Genomic DNA, 19301 nt, shown 5'->3' with positions numbered 1-19301 from the left:
ACTGTTATTGTAGCTATAACGTTATTTCCAAATCCCTCAAAGATCCTTTGGAATGCCTCAATTGTAATAACCTTTTCTATCATTTCTGTAAGTTTCGCTACTTTTCTAATAGCCTTTTCAATTTAGAAAGGGCAAATAAAAGTAAAAGAGGTACGTTCTCCCCCCATCTCTTAATTCATTAAGTCTTTAATCCCATTCAGCTCACCCTAGTTCTGTAGTCAGATGGTCTTTAGCAACTATCCCTTATTTTTTGTTTTGCAAAGCTGTCAATCGTCCCCAGTTAGTCCAAATAAAATACTTTCCCATGGAGATGTATATTAACTGTTTACTTGTTTTAAAAATACTGTACTTTAAAATCGGTAAATCTAAATTCAACTGCCTCCTGTTTTAAACTTTCTTATTTTAAACTCTTGGCAGGCTTTTTGCTTTTAATTAGTTTTTAGTCCTTTAAATTGTTCCTTTGCTCTTATCTTTAACCTGGGATGAAGGATCACTCACCAGGTGGCTTGATCGCTCTGCTTCATTGAAGAACTCTCTTTAAGTTTGAAATAATTGTCTTCCAAATGTGTTTAAGAAAGTGGGGGCTTTTGCAAACCCAATGTAATTTTGCAGGCTCCGCTGCTGTGAGCTTGCTGTCTCTCCCATGGCCCCTGGCGCTCAGACTCAGGAGAAGCTCACAGAACCTATTCAGCTCTTGCAGGTCTCCTCACGAGGAGCAGCCTTGTGGAGCACAAGTGGGCAATCTCTTCACCTTTCCTTATCCAGAGAGATGCCATTGACCCAGGCTTAACGTCTGGCAGCTGGTCTTTGCTGCAGCAGTGTCTCCACTGTTCATGGAGGCACATCAGTCTGCCATTTCCCCCCCACCTGGCCTGAATATTGAAATCTAAGTGGCATAGAACTTTTGAGGCCAGATAGTTAATCCAGGAGTGCTCTTCTAGCCTTAGAGTAGGGGATATTGGTTATGTCCTGTGAATTAGAACATTAGAAATTCCTGGGACCATAGGATTGCAATCTTTTTTCTTTTCTTTTTGCCAGATAGTGCCCCTAGCTTAATTTGTGATTTATATAGGCCTCATTCAATCAGTGTCCATTTTCAGGCAAATATATGTTTGGACTAGAAATACTTTCATAACTAACTTGAAATAAAACATAAAAGCTGACTAATATTTGTACCAAATTGATTTTTGGAGATTACATTTAAGTATCAGAACTGCTCAATCACTGTATAGGATATTTTAAAACTTTCAGCATTGTGACAACAATAATACTGAAGAATTAAATTTATTTATTATTGGTTTTTAAATGATCCTTTGTAACTGTTTAATCTAGTGCCATTTTTATTTTATACAACACAAAGACACGATATGCATTGGATGTTTACTTCCTTTAAGCATGTTTTTAAAATAAGTTTGTCTCCTGTATCATTTTTGTATGATTAATGTTTTCTGTATTTACTCACTATTGTAGAGTCATGTTTATGGATTTTTTAAAAGAAAAACTTTTAATGTAAGCAGATATTCTAAATTATAATGAATATTACATTTCAGTGAAACCAAGAAGTTTGTTTTCAAAACAGGCAAAAGAGCAAAACATTATCCCAATAAAATAAAGATTTGTTCCTGTTTTTATGTATTCTGAACGCTTTGATACTATCTGATCAAACAAGCTTTTGTCCTGAATCAGTCGATGATTTTGTGTATGGATGTTGCTGTTCCTTGAGGCTATCGTTCAAATTACATTGTTGCTTTCTGCTTGTATATTTCACTGTCATCCAATGGGTGTTGTATGTTGAATTTTACTCTATAGCGTTATTCTTTTAGGTCAGCTACTTTGGGAAATTAAAGTTCAGTTTCATAATAATTTTAGAATAGGTAGAAAGAAAACTGATAATCTGTCAAAATACATTTATACACATCCTCCCCCCAGAGCATTATTTCCTTTTACAGTGTTCAAATGAGATCTTAGCTCAGGAGGGAGCAGAAGACACACAATTGGTGACAGGAGGTAATATTTCAGGGAAGCAACTTTATTTTCTTAAAGCCTATCTCCTGATGATATCTTATGAAGGGGTGAGCATTCAATTTCCCATAACTGATGTATGGTATGAGACAGCAATGTCTTAGGAAATAGCAACTTTTTTTTTTTTTCATTTTCAGAATCTTTGTCTATGGACAAGTCTCTATCCCACTCATGTACAACTCCTTCTACATCATCTGCTTCTGGATTAAATCTACCTTCTGCACCAGCTTCATCTGCTTCTACTGTCCCTGTTTCACCTGTTTCACAATCACCAATTCCTCCATTACTTCAGGACCCTAATCTCCTTCGACACTTACTACCTGCTCTTCAGTCCACCTTGCAGCTTAATAATTCTAGCGTAGATATATCCAAAATAAATGAAGGTAGGTCGTTTTTTTAAGTAATTATCCAAATGTATTTGATCAGGAAATTCCACTTTTATAAGAAGATAACAATATTAAAAATGGAATAAGATTAGTATATTGTAAGAAATTTGTAGAAGACAGTTTTTGGTTAATTCTGTATTTATTTCTTAGGACAGAATTCTATAATGTCTGGAAACAGGTGCTGAACCAGTATTTCCAAAGGAATTGTGGGAAAGGGAGAAGAAACTTAAAGTTGAATCCTACTCTTGAATCTCTTACAGAAAACACCTCTTCCTGTTCTTTCCCTGTTAAAAACTTAATGTCCATCTTAGAACATAAGAATAGCCAAGGGTCTATGTATAGCCACTATTTTGTTTCTCACATTTGCTAGCCAGATCCTTCCAAATGAAGCTGTACTGCTCTCCTCCTTTTGTTCCCCTGTAACTGGTATTTGGAGGCATGGTGCTGCTAACCTAGATATAACATTGAGTCCTTAAGACTAGTAGCGTCTTGATAGGCCTCTCCTCCACTAACCTGTCTAATATCTTTTTAAAGCCATCCAAGCTTGTAGCCCTCACCACATATTTTAATGAATTCAGTAGATTAATTAATACATGGTGTGCTTAATTAATGTATTGCACATTATTTTGCCTATTTTGCATATCCTTCTGATCAATGTCATTGAATGAACTGTCCTAGTTTTTTTATGAGAAAAAAAAATTCCTGTTCATTTTATGCATGCATGATTTTATACACCTTGATCATGTTCTCTTTAGTCACCTTTTTTCCAAGCTAAAAGATCCCCAAATGTTTTTTTTTCTCATAGGGAAGGTGTTGGGATCGTTTTGTTAACTGACTTTTACACTCAGAGAATGACTGAGAGTATATGACTTTAAAATAGTCCAGAGAAAAGCATTTGTAACTGAGACTCAGGAAGTGTGGAAATACTACCCATATACTATTTTCTCTCTTTACAAACACTCTATTCCTTCACTGATGTTACAAGGCAAATATAGGGATAGGAACCTCATGTCTCTGATTTGTGGATCTGCCGTCTTTCCTAAAACCAGATCTAGTTTTTTTAACTCTGAGTTATAGAGTGCTCTGTACATTTTGTGTATACAGTGGGTTGTTTGAAATCAGTTTAACAGAAAGCTTGGTCATGAAATAGAATTTTAAATAATGAAAATTTGATGCCAATATTTTCATTTCATAAATTAAGAGATTGCAATTATACTTATTTACCTGGGAGTAAACTCCATTGAATTTGAGTACATATACAGGTAGTCCTCAGTAAACAACCGTAATTGGAACTGGAAACTCTGTTGCTAAGCAACATGGTCATAAAGCAAAAAAACACGTGACTTCACCGACTTTTGACAGAAGTTCTGGTTGCGATCGTTTAAGTGAATTGTGCTGTTGTTAAGCGTGACATCATGTGACCACAACTTGCAGCTTCCTGCCGGCTTCCCCATTGATTTTACTTGTTGGAAGCCGGCAGTGAAGGTCGCAAGTGGTATTCACATGACCACGGGACACTGCAACTGTCGTAATTGCACGCCAGTTGCCACGCACCCAGTCGCGATCACATGACCATGGGGGTGCTGCAGTGGCCACAACTTTGAGGACCAGTTGTAAGTACCACTTGTTCAGTGCTGTTGCAATTTTGAACAGTTGTTGAATGAGTGGTTATTAACCAAGGGCTACCTGTATTTGCATCCTTCTGGAAACTATAATGAATCCTAGTAATAATTGTAATGATATTGCTCTTTTAGGAGCCTAGTTTTTGGGAATAACAGAGTATTGGGGTAGGTGATACCATGCTACTATGAAGATAACAGGAGGAAGAAGCAGAGCAAGTTCTCTCTTACTGGCTTGAGAGACCAATCTGACATTTTCAAGAAGAAACTACTAGTGGGCATGCATACTGAAGCTGTCAGAAGGAGAGGGAAAACCATTAAGTGTCTATATTTTGAATTGCTAATTTTTTCATAAATGTATAAAGCACTAACTTGCTTCAGTATCATGCTCTGATAATCTTTATTTGTATATTAGTTCTTACAGCTGCTGTGACACAAGCTTCTTTGCAGTCTATCCTTCATAAAATTCTCACTGCCGGACCATCTTTTAATATAAGTTCCCTGATTACTCAAGCAACACAGCTTTCCACACAAGGTAATTTGGAAATTTTTTGTTGACTTTTTGTGAAGTTGCCTTATATTCATGAGAGTTTGACTAATGAATTATAACTACCAAAATAATGAAAAGTTACTTTCCAGAGAAACCCTGCTTGCATCTATGTATGTTTATCTGAGGCAAGTTGTGGGAGGTGATAAATCTAAATGCTTTTATACCATCCAGCATAAATACATTCATGGAAATGATGAAATTGTAAAATTTTGTGAGATGATTTTATCCAGTGATTGTCCTGTAATTATCTACTGACAACTACATTACCATTTGCCAAATTGTTTGGTTTGATTTGCATTTGTGATTATATTATTTATTACCTTTTAACATGTTTTATTTGTTTCACATAGTATTTTGACAGGAAACATTTATAATAAAACTAGTAAGAAGTAGAGAGTCAGTTTGGTGTAAAGGCCCAGGCTAGAAACCAGGAGATTGTGAATTCTAATCCTGCCTTAGGCACAAAGCAAGCTGGGCTAGTGCTATGTTCTCAGCCCTAGGAAGAAGGTAGTGGCAAACCACTTCCAAAAATGTTGCCCATAAAACTTCATGGACTTGTCCAGGCAATTGCCAGGAATCAAAACTGACTCAAAGGCATGCAGCATTGTTTATTTGGTTTTTTTTTTAAACCCAAGATCAGTAGTTCTGCTTTGTGCTAAAGTACTTTGAGTTTCCTATAGCTTCCCATTAGTCTTGTTGAATGTTTGACAATTAGGGGTAAAATAAATGCAATGAACTGAGCAGGCCACAAGATGGCTCTGGTTTGCTACAAATGCATCATTCTTTATCTCCAAATTACCTTTAAAGAGAGTTGCTAGGTTTTTCAAATTAATATTATCAAGAACAAGACAATTTATAGAGAAGACCATGTCCTCATACACTTTATTCATGAATAAAAGAAACTTTAATAATGTTAGATAGGAATAGAAATAAGAATACTAGACTTTAAAGCTTGACTTAGCACCATTTGGAAAACAAATTAATCGTCATGAAATTTCCTGGTTATTTGTTATACCTAGTTCTATTAGAAATAGAATATTCTGGAAACAGATGTTTCCTTTGCTTCAGTTACCTGGACTATTCCAACTTCTTGGAAATTTCCAAATGTTAATTGGAGGCTGTGGAATACTGGCCCCCTGCTTTTCTCAGCCTCAGTTCACAGCTTCTGAAAAGTTCTGCCTCTAGTTTTAAAAGGACTAGACTTTTTCTAACAGAGAGGGGTTGGATAATTTCTGTGTGTCCAACAGCCATACCTACTTGTAAGAATGTGTATCGCCTGTCTTGGGTCTGAATAATGGGTATATTCTTGGCTATCATTAGAAATCTACATAACCTTCAAATTGAGGCTTGCTCTGTATGTGTAATGGGATGTGTGAGTAACCTTGAGAGACAGGAGGAAGAGCTGCAGCCTAGACAGCGGTCTGATAAACAAATTCTGAGTCCAAAGAAGGAATCTAATTTGAGTAAGCATCTCAGAGTTAACCCTCCCTAGTTTTCTGGAATGTAAAAGGGAAAGGCACATTTAGACTTGCAAGATTCTGTTATTGTAACCTTATAATAAAAATAGTACTAGTAATCATAATTTTGGTGTCTTGGTCTGGGCTATCTCAAAGGGCTGACAGTATGTGAAGAGCATATCTGTTCAGTGGTATATGCAACCTGGTGATTGCAATTTAAAGTAAAGTTAACTGTTTATGCACTACAGAAAATACATATATATTTTCAGATGCTTCTAGTACCTTGGATTGGGTAGCTTTATTATATTAATCTAATTAATAGAAAACAACATACAGGTAGTTCTCGCTCAATGCTGGTAATTGGGGCCGGAATTTCCATTGCTAAGCCATGTGGTTGTAAAATGTTATGTGGCAGTAATAGGTTCAACCATGTGAATTAATGTTTCCACTTCTAAGTAGCCTGTCCATCTTTTAGGCAATTACACCAGCATATATGAAACATTGTATCTGATTTATGTTAAGTAATTTTCTTTATATTAATCTCATTTTAAGATAATAGAAAACTAATTATTATTTAAAGTGATTCTCCACAGGTTTGCCAGGAGATTCAAGTTCCAGAGATCACATAATTATTATCGGTTTCATCAATTTCCTTAAAAAGACTTAACTTTAGAAGTCACAGTTAATTTCTCCAAAATGACAAACTAATGTGAAGCTGAAGCAATAATAACATCTGCACCAACTAGACCAAATAACAAATACTTCAGTTCAATAAAATGGCAAGAAGCACTCTGAGGGGTAAATCAGATTTGTTCTTCAGTTTGACAAGAGTGCTAAAATAGCTTCCACAGGGTTGAGTTGAAGCATAGTAATAATAATATAAGAGGTCCATCTTAATCCCCCATCAAAAAAAATCCACTATAGTTAAACTGGGATTATCCAGTAGTGTAAGATTTTCATAAATAAATGGATCAGTATTTTCCATATATATCTTGTAGCATTAAGTACAGGAATCCCAATACTTTCTAGGATTTCAGTGGGCCAAATAATAACTCTGAAGTCAAGCCCAAAGAGCTGAATTTTGAAATTCCTTGTTCCAACCAGTGATCAAAGACAAAATGCCCAATGATAAGCCTGAAAATGTGGAAGTTAAATCTTCCCAACAGATAATTGTAATTTACACAACAAAAATCTGACAGAAAACTTGCCAAATAAATTTATTCTGTTTCCTGTAAGTGTTTATAATAATGTGACAGAATAAATACAGGAAGACTTCTCAAAATGTAAATCAACCTTGGAATTAAATACATCTTAATCATGTTTATCTCACCCCAAATACTCAACTGTAATGTTTGGTTTGCATCAGAATTAGAGATAAATTCAAATTTACCAGTTGAGAAAGGTTCCTGAAAATTCTTAAATCAAGAGGAGGCAGAATGCAACCTGAAGCCCCCATTTTAACACCTCCTCTTAGCCCCATGCAGAGCTGACCAGGGCCTTGCCTTTTTTCCATTCCCCTCTCCAGTACTTCCGCCTAGAACATACATATTTCAGGTTTGTGCCCAGATTTAACATATTCTTCGGTCTTGGCACAGACTGACTACGGCTCACTGTTTTGGGCACAGAATGTTTTGTGAATCTGTACTGTCTAGATATGTTAGTTAATTTATGTATGAAAGAAGAAGTTTGATATTTATATATTGTGTGCAGTCTTTAGTTTTTTAGGTTAAAGCTATGGAATTGGCTCTCATAGAAAGCTAACCATAGATCAGAGCATACATTCGTTTGCTTATTTATTTATTTTGCTGCAATTTATGTGCTTCTCAGTTCCAAAAAGGCTGTTGCAAACAAGTTATACTTCCTAGATATTACTTAATGTTGCTGCACAAATAGCTGTTGTGTGCCTTGTTAATGTAAGATTTTTATTCTTTAATGCAGTAATTACCTGCTTGGACCTAATTCATTTTAGTGACAGTAGCAACTTTATAAGCTTGCTAGACTTAGCTGTCAGAAAAATACTGTTCCTTTAAAAATACTCAGTCAGTAGGCTTTTATAATGCTGACATTATTTTATTCATAGCTCAACCATCTAATCAGTCCCCAATGTCTTTAACATCGGATGCTTCATCACCAAGATCATATGTATCTCCAAGAATAAGCACGCCTCAGACTAACACAGTTCCTTTGAAACCTTTGATTAGTACACCTCCTGTATCATCACAGCCAAAGGTAAGTTTTTAATGAGTTGTAAGCTATATGTTGAAACTATATGTTTATTGCTTAGTCTCCATTATTTTCATAGAATTATAGAACTGGAAGATCACTGCGGGATCCACTGGAACATCTCAGAGGTGATCATCCAGCCTTTCTTGTAAAAACTTCCATTAAAGGAGAAGCCACCATTTCATGTTGCATCTTTACTATTGGCTAACAGTTTGTACATTCAGGAAATTCCTCCTGATATCTACTCTAAACCTTGTAATTTTAACCCATTGGTTCTGGTCCTACCCTCTGATGGAAATAGGGAAGTCTATGTGACAGCCTTTCATATATTTGGAGATTGCTATCGTATCTCCTCTCAGAATTCTCTTTTCTAATCTAAACATACCAGATCCTTTAACTGTGCCTCAGAGTAGCTCTCCTCCAAATGTGTTCCAGTTTGTAACTCTTCTTTTTGAACTATGGTTCCCAGAATTGGACACAGGTGTCTGACCAGAGTAGAGTAGAATGGAATAATTACTTCCCATGATCTGAACTCTGCTCTTTTTAATGAACTTTAAGATAGCATTTCTCTTTTTCCAGCTGTATCAGATGCTGGCTCATCCTTATATTGTGGTTGACAAGGACACCCAGAACCCTATCATATGTACCACTGCCAAGCTAGGTCTTCCACATTATGTACTTGTGCCTTTAATTTTTCCTACCCCAATGCAGGACTTTACACTTCTCTCTCATTAAATTCCATCCTATTCATTTCAGCCCATTTTCTCCAGATTTTTGAAATCTCTCCCTTCCCAATAAGTCTCACCATTGTGTCATCTGCAAATTTTAAGCATTCTCTTAACATTAAATTGATAACCATTTTTAGTGCTTTCAATATTGTAATGTTTCTTGTATCAAATAAAAGACTGAAATGTTTTAAGAGATTTTTTCCCAGTTAATCTTAAATGTGTGAATTGGTTTCTGAAGGAAGAAAAAACTAGCTTTATTAATTCTTGTGTGTGTTCCTATGTATGTGTTATTAGTTTGATTTTTAACATCAGAAACAAAAGATGCAGTCCTGTGTCTGGCATTTGAATAGCTGACCTGTTGGCAAGGTTGTTATATACACTCCTGCTGGCTGCTTTTTGTGTTCATTGAGGCTCTCTAGTTGGGATTCACTCACCAATGATTCAGGCCAAACAGAAGGTTTTAATTAGTGATTGAATATTCACAAGATCCTAAGGCCCTTGCATTTGCAGTATACCCCAAAAGGGACCTAAATATATGCCTTGTCATAGCAAATCAAGAGGTCATAGTGATAAAAATTCAGCTTAGAATCTTGCTGTATTTCTTAGGATTGCTTTATAAGAATGTGAGGTAGAACATCTCAATATAAGTTTTGTGTTTATTATTAATTTAGCTGACAGTCTCAGTATCATATAACAGTAGGGTTTATTTTATTCTGGCATAAGTACTGATGAGGGACAATCTGTTGGTTATAGCTGTTTGAGCAAATGTGGATATCTAATCAAGTTTTGAACTTCAGGTTACTACTTCAGGTATTAAGCAAGGACCAGTTTTACAGTCAGCATCTCAGCAGCCTGTGATTGCTGACAAACCACAAGGTCATGAACCTGCTTCTCCTCGAAGTCTTCAGCGTTCAAGGTAAATTTAAATTAGTTGAGTATTGATTTCATCATGCATTGTTCTAGAAATGTTATATTCATCAATATAAATCATATATAAAATGGTATATATGAGTTATACTCATTTTGAATGGCATGCATTCTCATCTACACTTATTGTATCCAGGATTTTTAAATTAAATTTTGGATTATGCATCGCAAAGTTCATAATTGTGGATCTCATATTTCCTTATTTTAACTAGGTCACTCTGCTTATTAGAAGAAATACCTCTTCTGCAAACTATTAATTATATTGCTAAGTTTGCAATTTAGCCACCAGTATCTCTTAATGTTTTTCTTATGTAGTGCAAGTTGGCTGGAAGAACACAAGAGGTCCAGTAAGCTGGGCCTGAACTAATGCCTTTGCCAAAGTGCTGTCCACAGTTGCACATTAAACATTTGGATTTTCTTGAAAGAGAAACATTTTCAGCTTTGAGCACAAATATTGCTAATTGTAAAATACAGATTGAAAGCACACAGAATTTGAGTTACCAAATTTATAAGAACAGTTATAAGAACCATTTCAGTTGTTTCCAAGGGATAGAATAAATTAAATATTCAGACTCCACTTTTATTTGAACAGCTGCATAGTTGGAGATATCAGAGAGCTGTGTAAGACTTGAAACATGGTAGAGGAAGGGTCCCCCCCCCATTCCCTTGAATTTTACGAAAATAATTCCCATCACCTTCATTATATAGGAAACTGGGTCTAAAGTAACTCATGAACACAAACTTTGTTGTACAACCTAGGAGACAATTTGACTTAAATACATTTCAGAGAAGCTGAACATCTCTTACTAAGCCACATGTTTTACCTTCTCCCATCTCTTTCTCAGAGGGAAAAGCTGAATGCTGGAGTTAACAATGGTAAATCCTTTTCTCTAGCTTTCCAGATGTATAATTCAAAACTGCTTGTGCTTATAAACCAAGATATGACATTAAACTGAACAATCCCAGTCAAATATATGGAAGCCACTCTCCATACATCATTTAAATTTTTTTTAACATTATGGTTAGTAGTCAGATATTCCCTAGCCCAAGGTGAACAACCTTTTTGTGGCTGAGATACAATGCTTAATGATTTGGGGGGACCAAGCGATATAATAAACAGGGCAGTGATACAAATGGTGGGCCATGTTATGCATGAAGATTACACTGGGCATTAGGGGGCCATCTTTTCTCTACAGTACATATTATGCCTGTTTTAAATACTCTTCAGACTTTTGTTTACTCCTAAACAGAAACAATTCAATTCAGTCAGAATTGGTTTGAAAGAAAGAAAAGACATCTAATCTCTTGTATGCCTTATGACTTTTAAAACTTTTTAATAATCACTGTTTTTTATAGGTTTATTGTTTATATCCTTGTTATACGCTGCCCAGAGTCACTTTTTGTGAAATGGGCAGCCATATAAATTTTTATTTATTTATCAATCAGTCAATCAATCAGTCATATTTATATAGCTGCCCATCTCACACAAGGTGACCCTGGGTGACGTACAACAATTAAAAAATAAATACATAAAAACAATTACACATAAAAAACTAAAAACACACGAAACAGAAAGGGATAAAATTAATAAGGGAGCCATCGTAAAATCTCTGTGGTTCCCTGGGAGTCCAAGGCCTGATCACATAACCAGATCTTGAGGGAATTACGGAATATTAAGAGGGATGGAGCTAATCTCTCTTCCAGGGGGAGGAGATTCCACAAGGCGGGCACTTTTATTGATAAATAAATAAATTAGTTATATCTAAAGGTTGTCTACAGTGCGTATATTCTTCAGTTGTAGCACTATTTTATCTGCAGCTGTTTTAATGTTAATTGCAGTTTACTGGCATTTTATAATATTTTAAATGGATGACTATTGTGTGATCTAGCTTGCAGGAATATGTACCCTTAATTTGAAAGAAACAGCACTTTGATAGATGGTAGTATTGTCTTTTCCTTACATGTAAATGTAAGCCCAGATACTTTTTTAAAACTCTTTTCTTAGCTTCTGTTTCTGTTTATTATATTATCAACATATCTATGCCACTTCACTTCAAAAAGCTCTGAATGGAGTACAGCAAAAAACTGTTTTTCAACTATGCAAACTAAAGATTTGTGGAAAACAGTGAATAAAATATACATGTGGTCTAATAACTCATTGGTTCTTTACATGATTCGCTAAGAACAACTAATGTTTAAAATCAGCATCTTATTACTAAAATTGTGTCAATGATTATTGAAATAATTCTGTATTATCTGCGTAAATCTAAGTAAATACATTTATGTAATGTATATATTTCACATTTTCAATATAAATGCATATTTCATTAATGACTGGCAAAGTAGCAGGAAGCAAGAGAAGTATATTACAGATAGAAGATTTGAAAATTGTATGAATTAATATGACAGTGACACAGTTCATTCTTTTTCTTATAGTAGTCCATCTCCTGGTCCAAATCATACCTCTAATACAAGTGCTTCAAATACAACAGCACCACAGAATGCATCTGGACGGCCTACATGTTCATTAACTCCTACACTAGCAGGCCATTTCAATGAGAATCTTATAAAACATGTCCAAGGATGGCCTGCAGATCATGCAGAAAAGCAGGTGACTGTACATTCAGTGTTTTCTTGTGTGTTGTAGATCAGGTCTATTAGAGCTTTTGTGTATCTGATAACATTTAGTAAGTATTCTTTGCTAATGTTTTTCATAACTTTCCACTCTCCATTTTGGAGATGGGGAGAGATTAGAATCATTCCTTTGGGTGGGAAGAAACAGGCTGTAGAACCATCAGAGATAGTTTTCTTAATATTATGTAACTTAAGAGTTGTTAACTGTTAATTGTTTTCCATCCTAACTCTGTTCACATAGGCAGTTATTAAATTAGATACATAATTTGCAGTTACCTGATATATCAGCAATAGTTGTGTGACCTGAAAATTCAGTGAGCTTTCTCTGTAGCTTGAAAAATTCTAGGTCTTTAAAACAGAAATAGTGGTAAAAGAGTGCTATGCATACAATCCAGATAACACCATGCTGCATTTCCAAGTCTTCTGTCCATGGATCTTTGCTTCCACATTGTGAGGCTATGGGACAGTTTGATCTTGATAACAAATCTGTAATTTCATGTGGACCTAATGCTAAGCAGTCCATGTATGGTTTGGGGAATGTTTTTCACTGGCAGGAGAAACCAAGCAGGACTGAACAAGCAGTATGTGTCAGTACAGTAGCTCAATTGGAGTAATCCAGATATAAAATAAAAGATGATTAGGTCCATACTGGGCCACTGATATAAGATCATATAATAGCTGGGCTCATTTGTAATGCTAAACCATAATTTGCTTAATTTTGATTGATTAAATAATAATTGGCCGAACTTCCATAAGCCAGAAGCAAACAAATCACATTTTGACTTGGTATAATATATGAACCCAGTCAGTATATTTCGTGGCTTAATCTGTTGTAAGTCTATTATGCAGCTGAATCTAACCATTTATTTTTAGTATTTCTCAAACTCTGAACAGGAACATATGTACCAGCATTTTTACCACAGGTCCCACTTGGAAATACTTGCCCTCTCTCTAACAGGTTAGAGAAGTAGACTGAAAATAACAATAAAATTTAACAGAGATAGATGCACTTGAGAAATAAAAGTCAGATGCCTAGTAATGTGATCGTGGCGATCTGGCTTGATAATGGTATTTGTGAAAAAAGAACTTCACTTGTTGTTGGCAAACTGAACATAAATCAATGTGATATGGCTCCCCAAAAAGCAAATGTAGTTTTAGAAATATAGTTTCCAAACCATGGTAGGTAGTAGTTCCACTCTATTCTGCAAATCAGGTCCCACTTCAAGTACTTTCCCAGTTTTAGTAATCACATATTAAGATTCAAGCAATTGGACATGATTCAGAGAAGAACAATGTAAGTGATCAGGAGACAGGAACCTAAATCTTACAAGGGATATCCAGGGCATGTGGGGGGGAGGGGACTTGGTATGTGATGACTTGAATAGTTCTGCCTTCTCTTTCTTATCTCTCTGTGTTTTGTCATTGCCTTTGAGCAGTTGCTATACTAATTATGTTTATTTCAAATATACCTGAGGAAGCCTTTAATGTTGTTGTTAGCAACTTTAGCCAAGTTCTCTTTCATTTTAAGCTTTAGCCAGACACCATCTTTACAGTTCTGGGCTATCTGCACGTACTCTTCCTTGCTGACCTGGTTAAACTCTCTTTTTCCTTCTTATATGAGTCTTAATTTTAGATTTTCAGTATGCTTTCAGATTTTTCAGACCATGGTCTTTTTCTGCTGTCTTTTTCTTTTTTCTCAGCTAGAATGGTATACAATTGTGCTATTTATTTAGATGTGTATAAACCTGTGTGAACTCTTCCCAGAATATTTCAGGAAACACTGATTTGGAAGTTCTGAGGTTGATTTGCTGTATCATGGGACCAGACCATGTCTGGATCATAGCAAATTATTTACTGTCCTGAAAGTTTTACTTTTGGAAATGCATGAACCACATCTCAAATGCCCAAATTGCTATCTTCTGGGGAAAAATAGATTCTGAGGATAGATCGTGTAATTTTACATATCCCAACTTTTAGCTTCTCATTTCTTAGGAACTCCTTCCTATCTAAACTTCTTCTTCTTTAAGAGTATTTTAACAGTAGATTCAGTTACTCAGGAAGGTGGTAAGCTGCCCTTCATTGAATATATTCAAGCAGAGGATAGACAGTTATCTGTCAGTGATTCTTTAATTTGGATTTATGCACTGAGCAAGGGATTGGACTGAATGGTGTAAATTCTCTGGGATAATCCCAAATTACAAAGAATTGAAAGAATTGTGTCGTGAGAGGCCTTTCCCCCTTGCTAGAATTCAGAGGGGATGGGAGGAGAGATTTTACTCTCTTCTGGCAGTAGGACTTGGCAATTATGGAGGAGGTTGGCTTGGGAAAAGGTAAATTAGGTTATAGGGTTTAAGCCTGTCTTAGTAATATGTAGTTGTCCTATCATTAATCCTAGGGATTTGTGGAATAGAATTGTGACATTTGTTAGGTTTCTGTTTATATTCTATTTCCAACTATAAATACCATATATTTGACCTTTGTGTATATTTTTATTTTAATCCTTCCTTTATTTTGTACAATTGAAGCTCTTTCCTCTTGTTTTCCCCACAGCAACCACCCAGTGAACTGGGCTGGGCTGTGATAGAATGCCTGGCCCAAAGTCACCCAGCTGGCTTCATTTCAATTATATTATGCTATTTTAGTAGCGTCTGTCTTTGTAATCTTCCCCATAGTGCCTTACCTTGACTCTGCCTGTTGCATTCAGAGTTTCAAAAGTTAAGATTACATCATGTCAGCCAAGTAAATGTAATAAAACAGACAGTGCTTGCAGCAGTCTTACATTTTATCTATTCCTTAATACTGAAGAACCTCTTGAGTTATAGGAAATTTATTAGATATTGCTTTCTGCCAGTAAGTTAATCAAGTTTTTTAATAGTCCCAGAGCCTACCCCAGTTGGCAGAGTCAGAATTATATCACAATACAGTAGAATAACTGTCCTTAACCTGACATTTTATAGCTTCATATGTTCTTGTCCATTTTTAGGATTTTAGTTCTTTTTCAGCTTTGCAAATGTAATTGGTACAGAAAGAGAGTTTTACGTACTCAGACTTAAAGGGAAGGACATTTATTTTAGTAAATGAAAACTTGTAATCGTTAGAGTTATCAGATTTTCACCTTTTTCTTATGAGAGATTCAGAATGTGAAAGATTTTGAAATAATAGTTTTCATTATTAGTCTCTGAGAATTGCTTGTAGGTATAATCACCAATAGCAAATCAAAATATTGAAAGTTTTCTATTGTTACAACTAGTGATATCCCACTTTAGTTTTGTTATGGTTGAAAGTTAAATGTTTTGGCTGGAGAAAAGCCAAACTTTTTCAGTGGCATGTAAAACTTAGTGAAAAAGTAAGCTGAAGACCAGGTTGCTATCATATAGTAAAACTGATAATTGTTATCATTTTATGGATGACAGGAAACAGTGCTTTTTATTTTCCCACACTACAGTTCATGTTGTTAAACATATAGACATCTTTTCACTAATACTATATACTTTTATAGGTATTTGTTTACATCTAGTAAATTGTCTAATAAATGGAATACATTTTTGAATAGTTGCTTTTAATTCTTTAGGCATCAAGATTGCGTGAAGAAGCTCATAATACAGGAAGTGTCCATATGTCTGAAATTTGTACTGAATTAAAAAACTTAAGATCTTTAGTTCGAGTATGTGAAATTCAAGCAACTTTGCGTGAGCAAAGGTAATTATTTTGGGTGTATTTTCCTAATTTGGTACATTTTTGGTTATGTTTGCTTTTACAACTTTTATATAAATTGAAGAGCTATTGAGCTGCATTCCCTAGTACACAGTCAAGGGCTGGGAACTGTTAGAATTTAACACCAGGATGATGCTGACTGAAACAGGCATAATACCTCCCTCCACAGCCATTGAACTACTGAAGGTACCCTTGTGTGCTCCGGATCTTGAACAATAATTTAGTCCATTATGTGTACCATTAAGGTAGGTCAACAATTTCCAGGCCCAAGAAATTTATCCTTTTTTAAAAAAGTTAAACAAGCATATAAACTAGTTGTGTTTATCACAGTATAACTGCTTACTGAAGAATCAATTTGGTATCTCAGGTGCTAATTGTATTATTTTCTTTTATAGGATACTCTTTTTGAGACAACAAATTAAAGAACTTGAAAAACTAAAGAATCAGAATTCCTTCATGGTGTGAAACATTGTGAATAATTGCACATGGGTTTTGAGTACAAGACTGTAAAACTGGTTGCCCAGTCTTAACTTTTTTGAGCTGCATTTGAGTAGACTTTGGACCGTTGAGTTGGGCAATACAAAATAACATGGGAAAGGGGAAAGGAGGGAAGTCATTCAGGGGGAAAGATACAAGGATGATTTGTAAAACCCTTGAAATGTAGATTTCTTGTAGATGTATTCTTCACGTTGTAAATATGTTTTGTAGAGTGAAGCCATGGGAAGCCATGTGTATCAGAGCTTAGACATCCAAAACTAATCAATGCTGAGATGGCTAAATACCTAGCCTTTTACATGTAAACCTGTCTGCAAAATTAGCTCTCTTTTTTAGTTAATTTATCGTTCAGAAATCTTGCATTTCCTGAAATTCAATGCAAGCGCCAGGTGAACTGTGTCTCAAAGCTGCAACAGTTTGAAACAGTTAGGGTAATGTACAAAATATCATGAAACAACTGTTTCCACACTTGCACCTAATCAAGAGCAGTGCTTTTCCATTTCTGTTTTACAGAGCAGTGTTTTTCATTTTCTGTGTTCATTTTCCTTTTGAATTCCTAGATCTGATTTTATCAGTTTTTTAATTCTTCTAATTTCTTCCTTTCATAAGGCACTGTTGCTATGGCACTTTTCTATAATCTTTTCATTCCTGTGTACAGTAGCTTAAAATTGCAGTGATTGAGCATAACCCACTTGTTTGTATAAATTATTGAAATGTATTTCCATTTGCACCCTGAAAGAATGGACTGAAAGTACTGCTGGGCACATGTGTTTGAAAGTACATCCCTTTCTCAGACTCTAAGGAAATAGCCCAATGAACATGTCAACATGGTTGTGGGAGGGAAAGAAGGAAAAAGCTAGTCAGATGTGAATTGTATCTGTTGTAATAAACATGTTTAAAACAAACAAACAAACAAAAACCACTGGTTTTCTTTTCCTTTGGTCGATAACATATTACAGTTTGGACTGTTTGGGGATTCTTCATCAAAGCTATTCTTGTTGAATACTTTTGTACTTAATTAAAGATAAGTCCTCAAGGGAGGTTTTGTTTAAAAAAATTGTAATTGTGTATAAAATATTTAATGACATTCAACAAGGATCAGTGACACCTCCCAACAGTTGTCATATGTTAACTCCTGGTTTTTACCTGTCTTGCTATTATGACATTTCATTTCAAAGGATGTTTGTGTTGTAGCTAACTGTTCAAGTCTGGTGCTGACTGCTGTTCTTAGCCATCACAAAACGCTGACTTTGTGTAATTGGAGTGTCTCACTGTTTGAAAATGGTGGGAAAGCTCAGCTTTGTATATTGTTTCCTAAAGTATATTAAAAAATAAAAAAGAAACTATTGCTACTACAAAATAAATTTGTTTTTTTTTCCAAAAAAACTGTCAGTAATAACTGTTGTTTAAGTCTTCATACGTTCCTAAAATCTGTTTGTTTAGAAATTGAGGTCATGCTGAAAAATGGCCAACTTGCAAACCAGCTGTGCCACTGTTGATGTGTAAACTTAAATTCATTCAAAGATGCAACTGTCTCAGAAAAACAGAATCCTGCTTATTTATGTATGCCTCCTAATTTGCCTGTAAATCTGTTGTCTTACCTTTTTGTTTTCTTGATAACACGCTATAAAATAACAACTCTCTATAAAATGACTTCTCTTGATACAGAGACCTCAAAAAAGATGTAATATTTCCAAAAGTTTTAAAGCCAGAAAAGAAAAAAAGTTATTTTTGTAAAAAAACAAAAAAAAAAAAAACCAAATATCTTTTTTTAGCATTGTTTACTAATCTACGATCACTTTCTTACTTTACGAGCATAAAATGTATTATGTATAACCTGGTCTGCTCATGAAATCATGTTTGCTTTATGAAAATTGAAAGTGGTTGATTTATACAATTAAAAGTGTGACTAGGTGGGTAATAATGCAACAATATACCAGATTACTAAGAAATAATTTATATAAGTTATGGAAATATATTAATGTAGTTAAAATAGAGTTTAATACACTGAATTCTGGTGTTTCAATAAAGAAGTGTACAGTGTTTATGGGTCAGCTTCTTTGTGCTGTTCTGTTCTTCGTGGATCTCAAGGGTAGATTCACGGGGCAAAGAGGAGTTTTCCCATTCTAAAATGGTTAGACTTGTTCTATTCTCCTGAACGAGAAGGGCAATCAAAATTTCATGTAATTGATATTAACTAGGAAAACACTTAACTAGTTTTTCATTCTGAAAAAGGCAGTCCACCCAGAGGCAGGAATACATCATGTACCGGAAAAACTACTCTATTTCATAATCTTAAAAATGTTATTCTTTAAAAACATTTTTAAGGGGAAAAACCGGTAGAAAAAAAGTTGCATTTTTTCCACCCCTTTAGATCTCTACTGACCACAACTTGGGAACTTCCTGTCCCTGTTTGTCAAGGCAGCAGTCCTTATTTCCTTAAAGTTTACTGCTGTATTCTGATCGTGGGTTTGGTCAGTGATGTACCAAACAAAGCCAAGTGTAGCTCTCAAGCTGATGGAAGTTGGATGTCCTTGCTCTGTCTG

The 19301-nt window shown here is 35.1% G+C and overlaps 1 protein-coding gene across 2 annotated transcripts in view; it reads left to right on the top strand.

Annotated features, from left to right (window-relative positions):
* The window catches only part of WAC (WW domain containing adaptor with coiled-coil), a 45873-nt gene extending 27075 nt beyond the window's left edge, over positions 1–18798 (top strand). Inside the window, exons 8-14 of one of the 2 annotated variants that reach the window (XM_088150255.1) lie at positions 2160–2405; positions 4443–4562; positions 8115–8263; positions 9783–9901; positions 12349–12523; positions 16118–16245; positions 16656–18798. In XM_088150255.1, the coding sequence (XP_088006381.1) occupies positions 2160–2405; positions 4443–4562; positions 8115–8263; positions 9783–9901; positions 12349–12523; positions 16118–16245; positions 16656–16725 (1007 nt within the window). In that variant the 3' untranslated portion in view covers positions 16726–18798. The remainder of the gene's footprint in view (positions 1–2159; positions 2406–4442; positions 4563–8114; positions 8264–9782; positions 9902–12348; positions 12524–16117; positions 16246–16655) is intronic. The other variant, XM_088150254.1, reaches the window with a different exon arrangement.
* The last annotated feature ends 503 nt before the right edge of the window (positions 18799–19301 follow it).

Source organism: Python bivittatus, unplaced genomic scaffold, assembly GCF_059951505.1.
Source record: "Python bivittatus isolate LINGU-HERP-01145 unplaced genomic scaffold, Pbiv_v1 ctg000610_np1212, whole genome shotgun sequence".
In the NCBI taxonomy this organism is placed as follows: Eukaryota; Metazoa; Chordata; class Lepidosauria; order Squamata; family Pythonidae; genus Python; species Python bivittatus.
The sequence above is the reverse complement of the archived record's forward strand: the minus strand, read 5'-3'. Positions and strand labels throughout refer to the sequence as shown.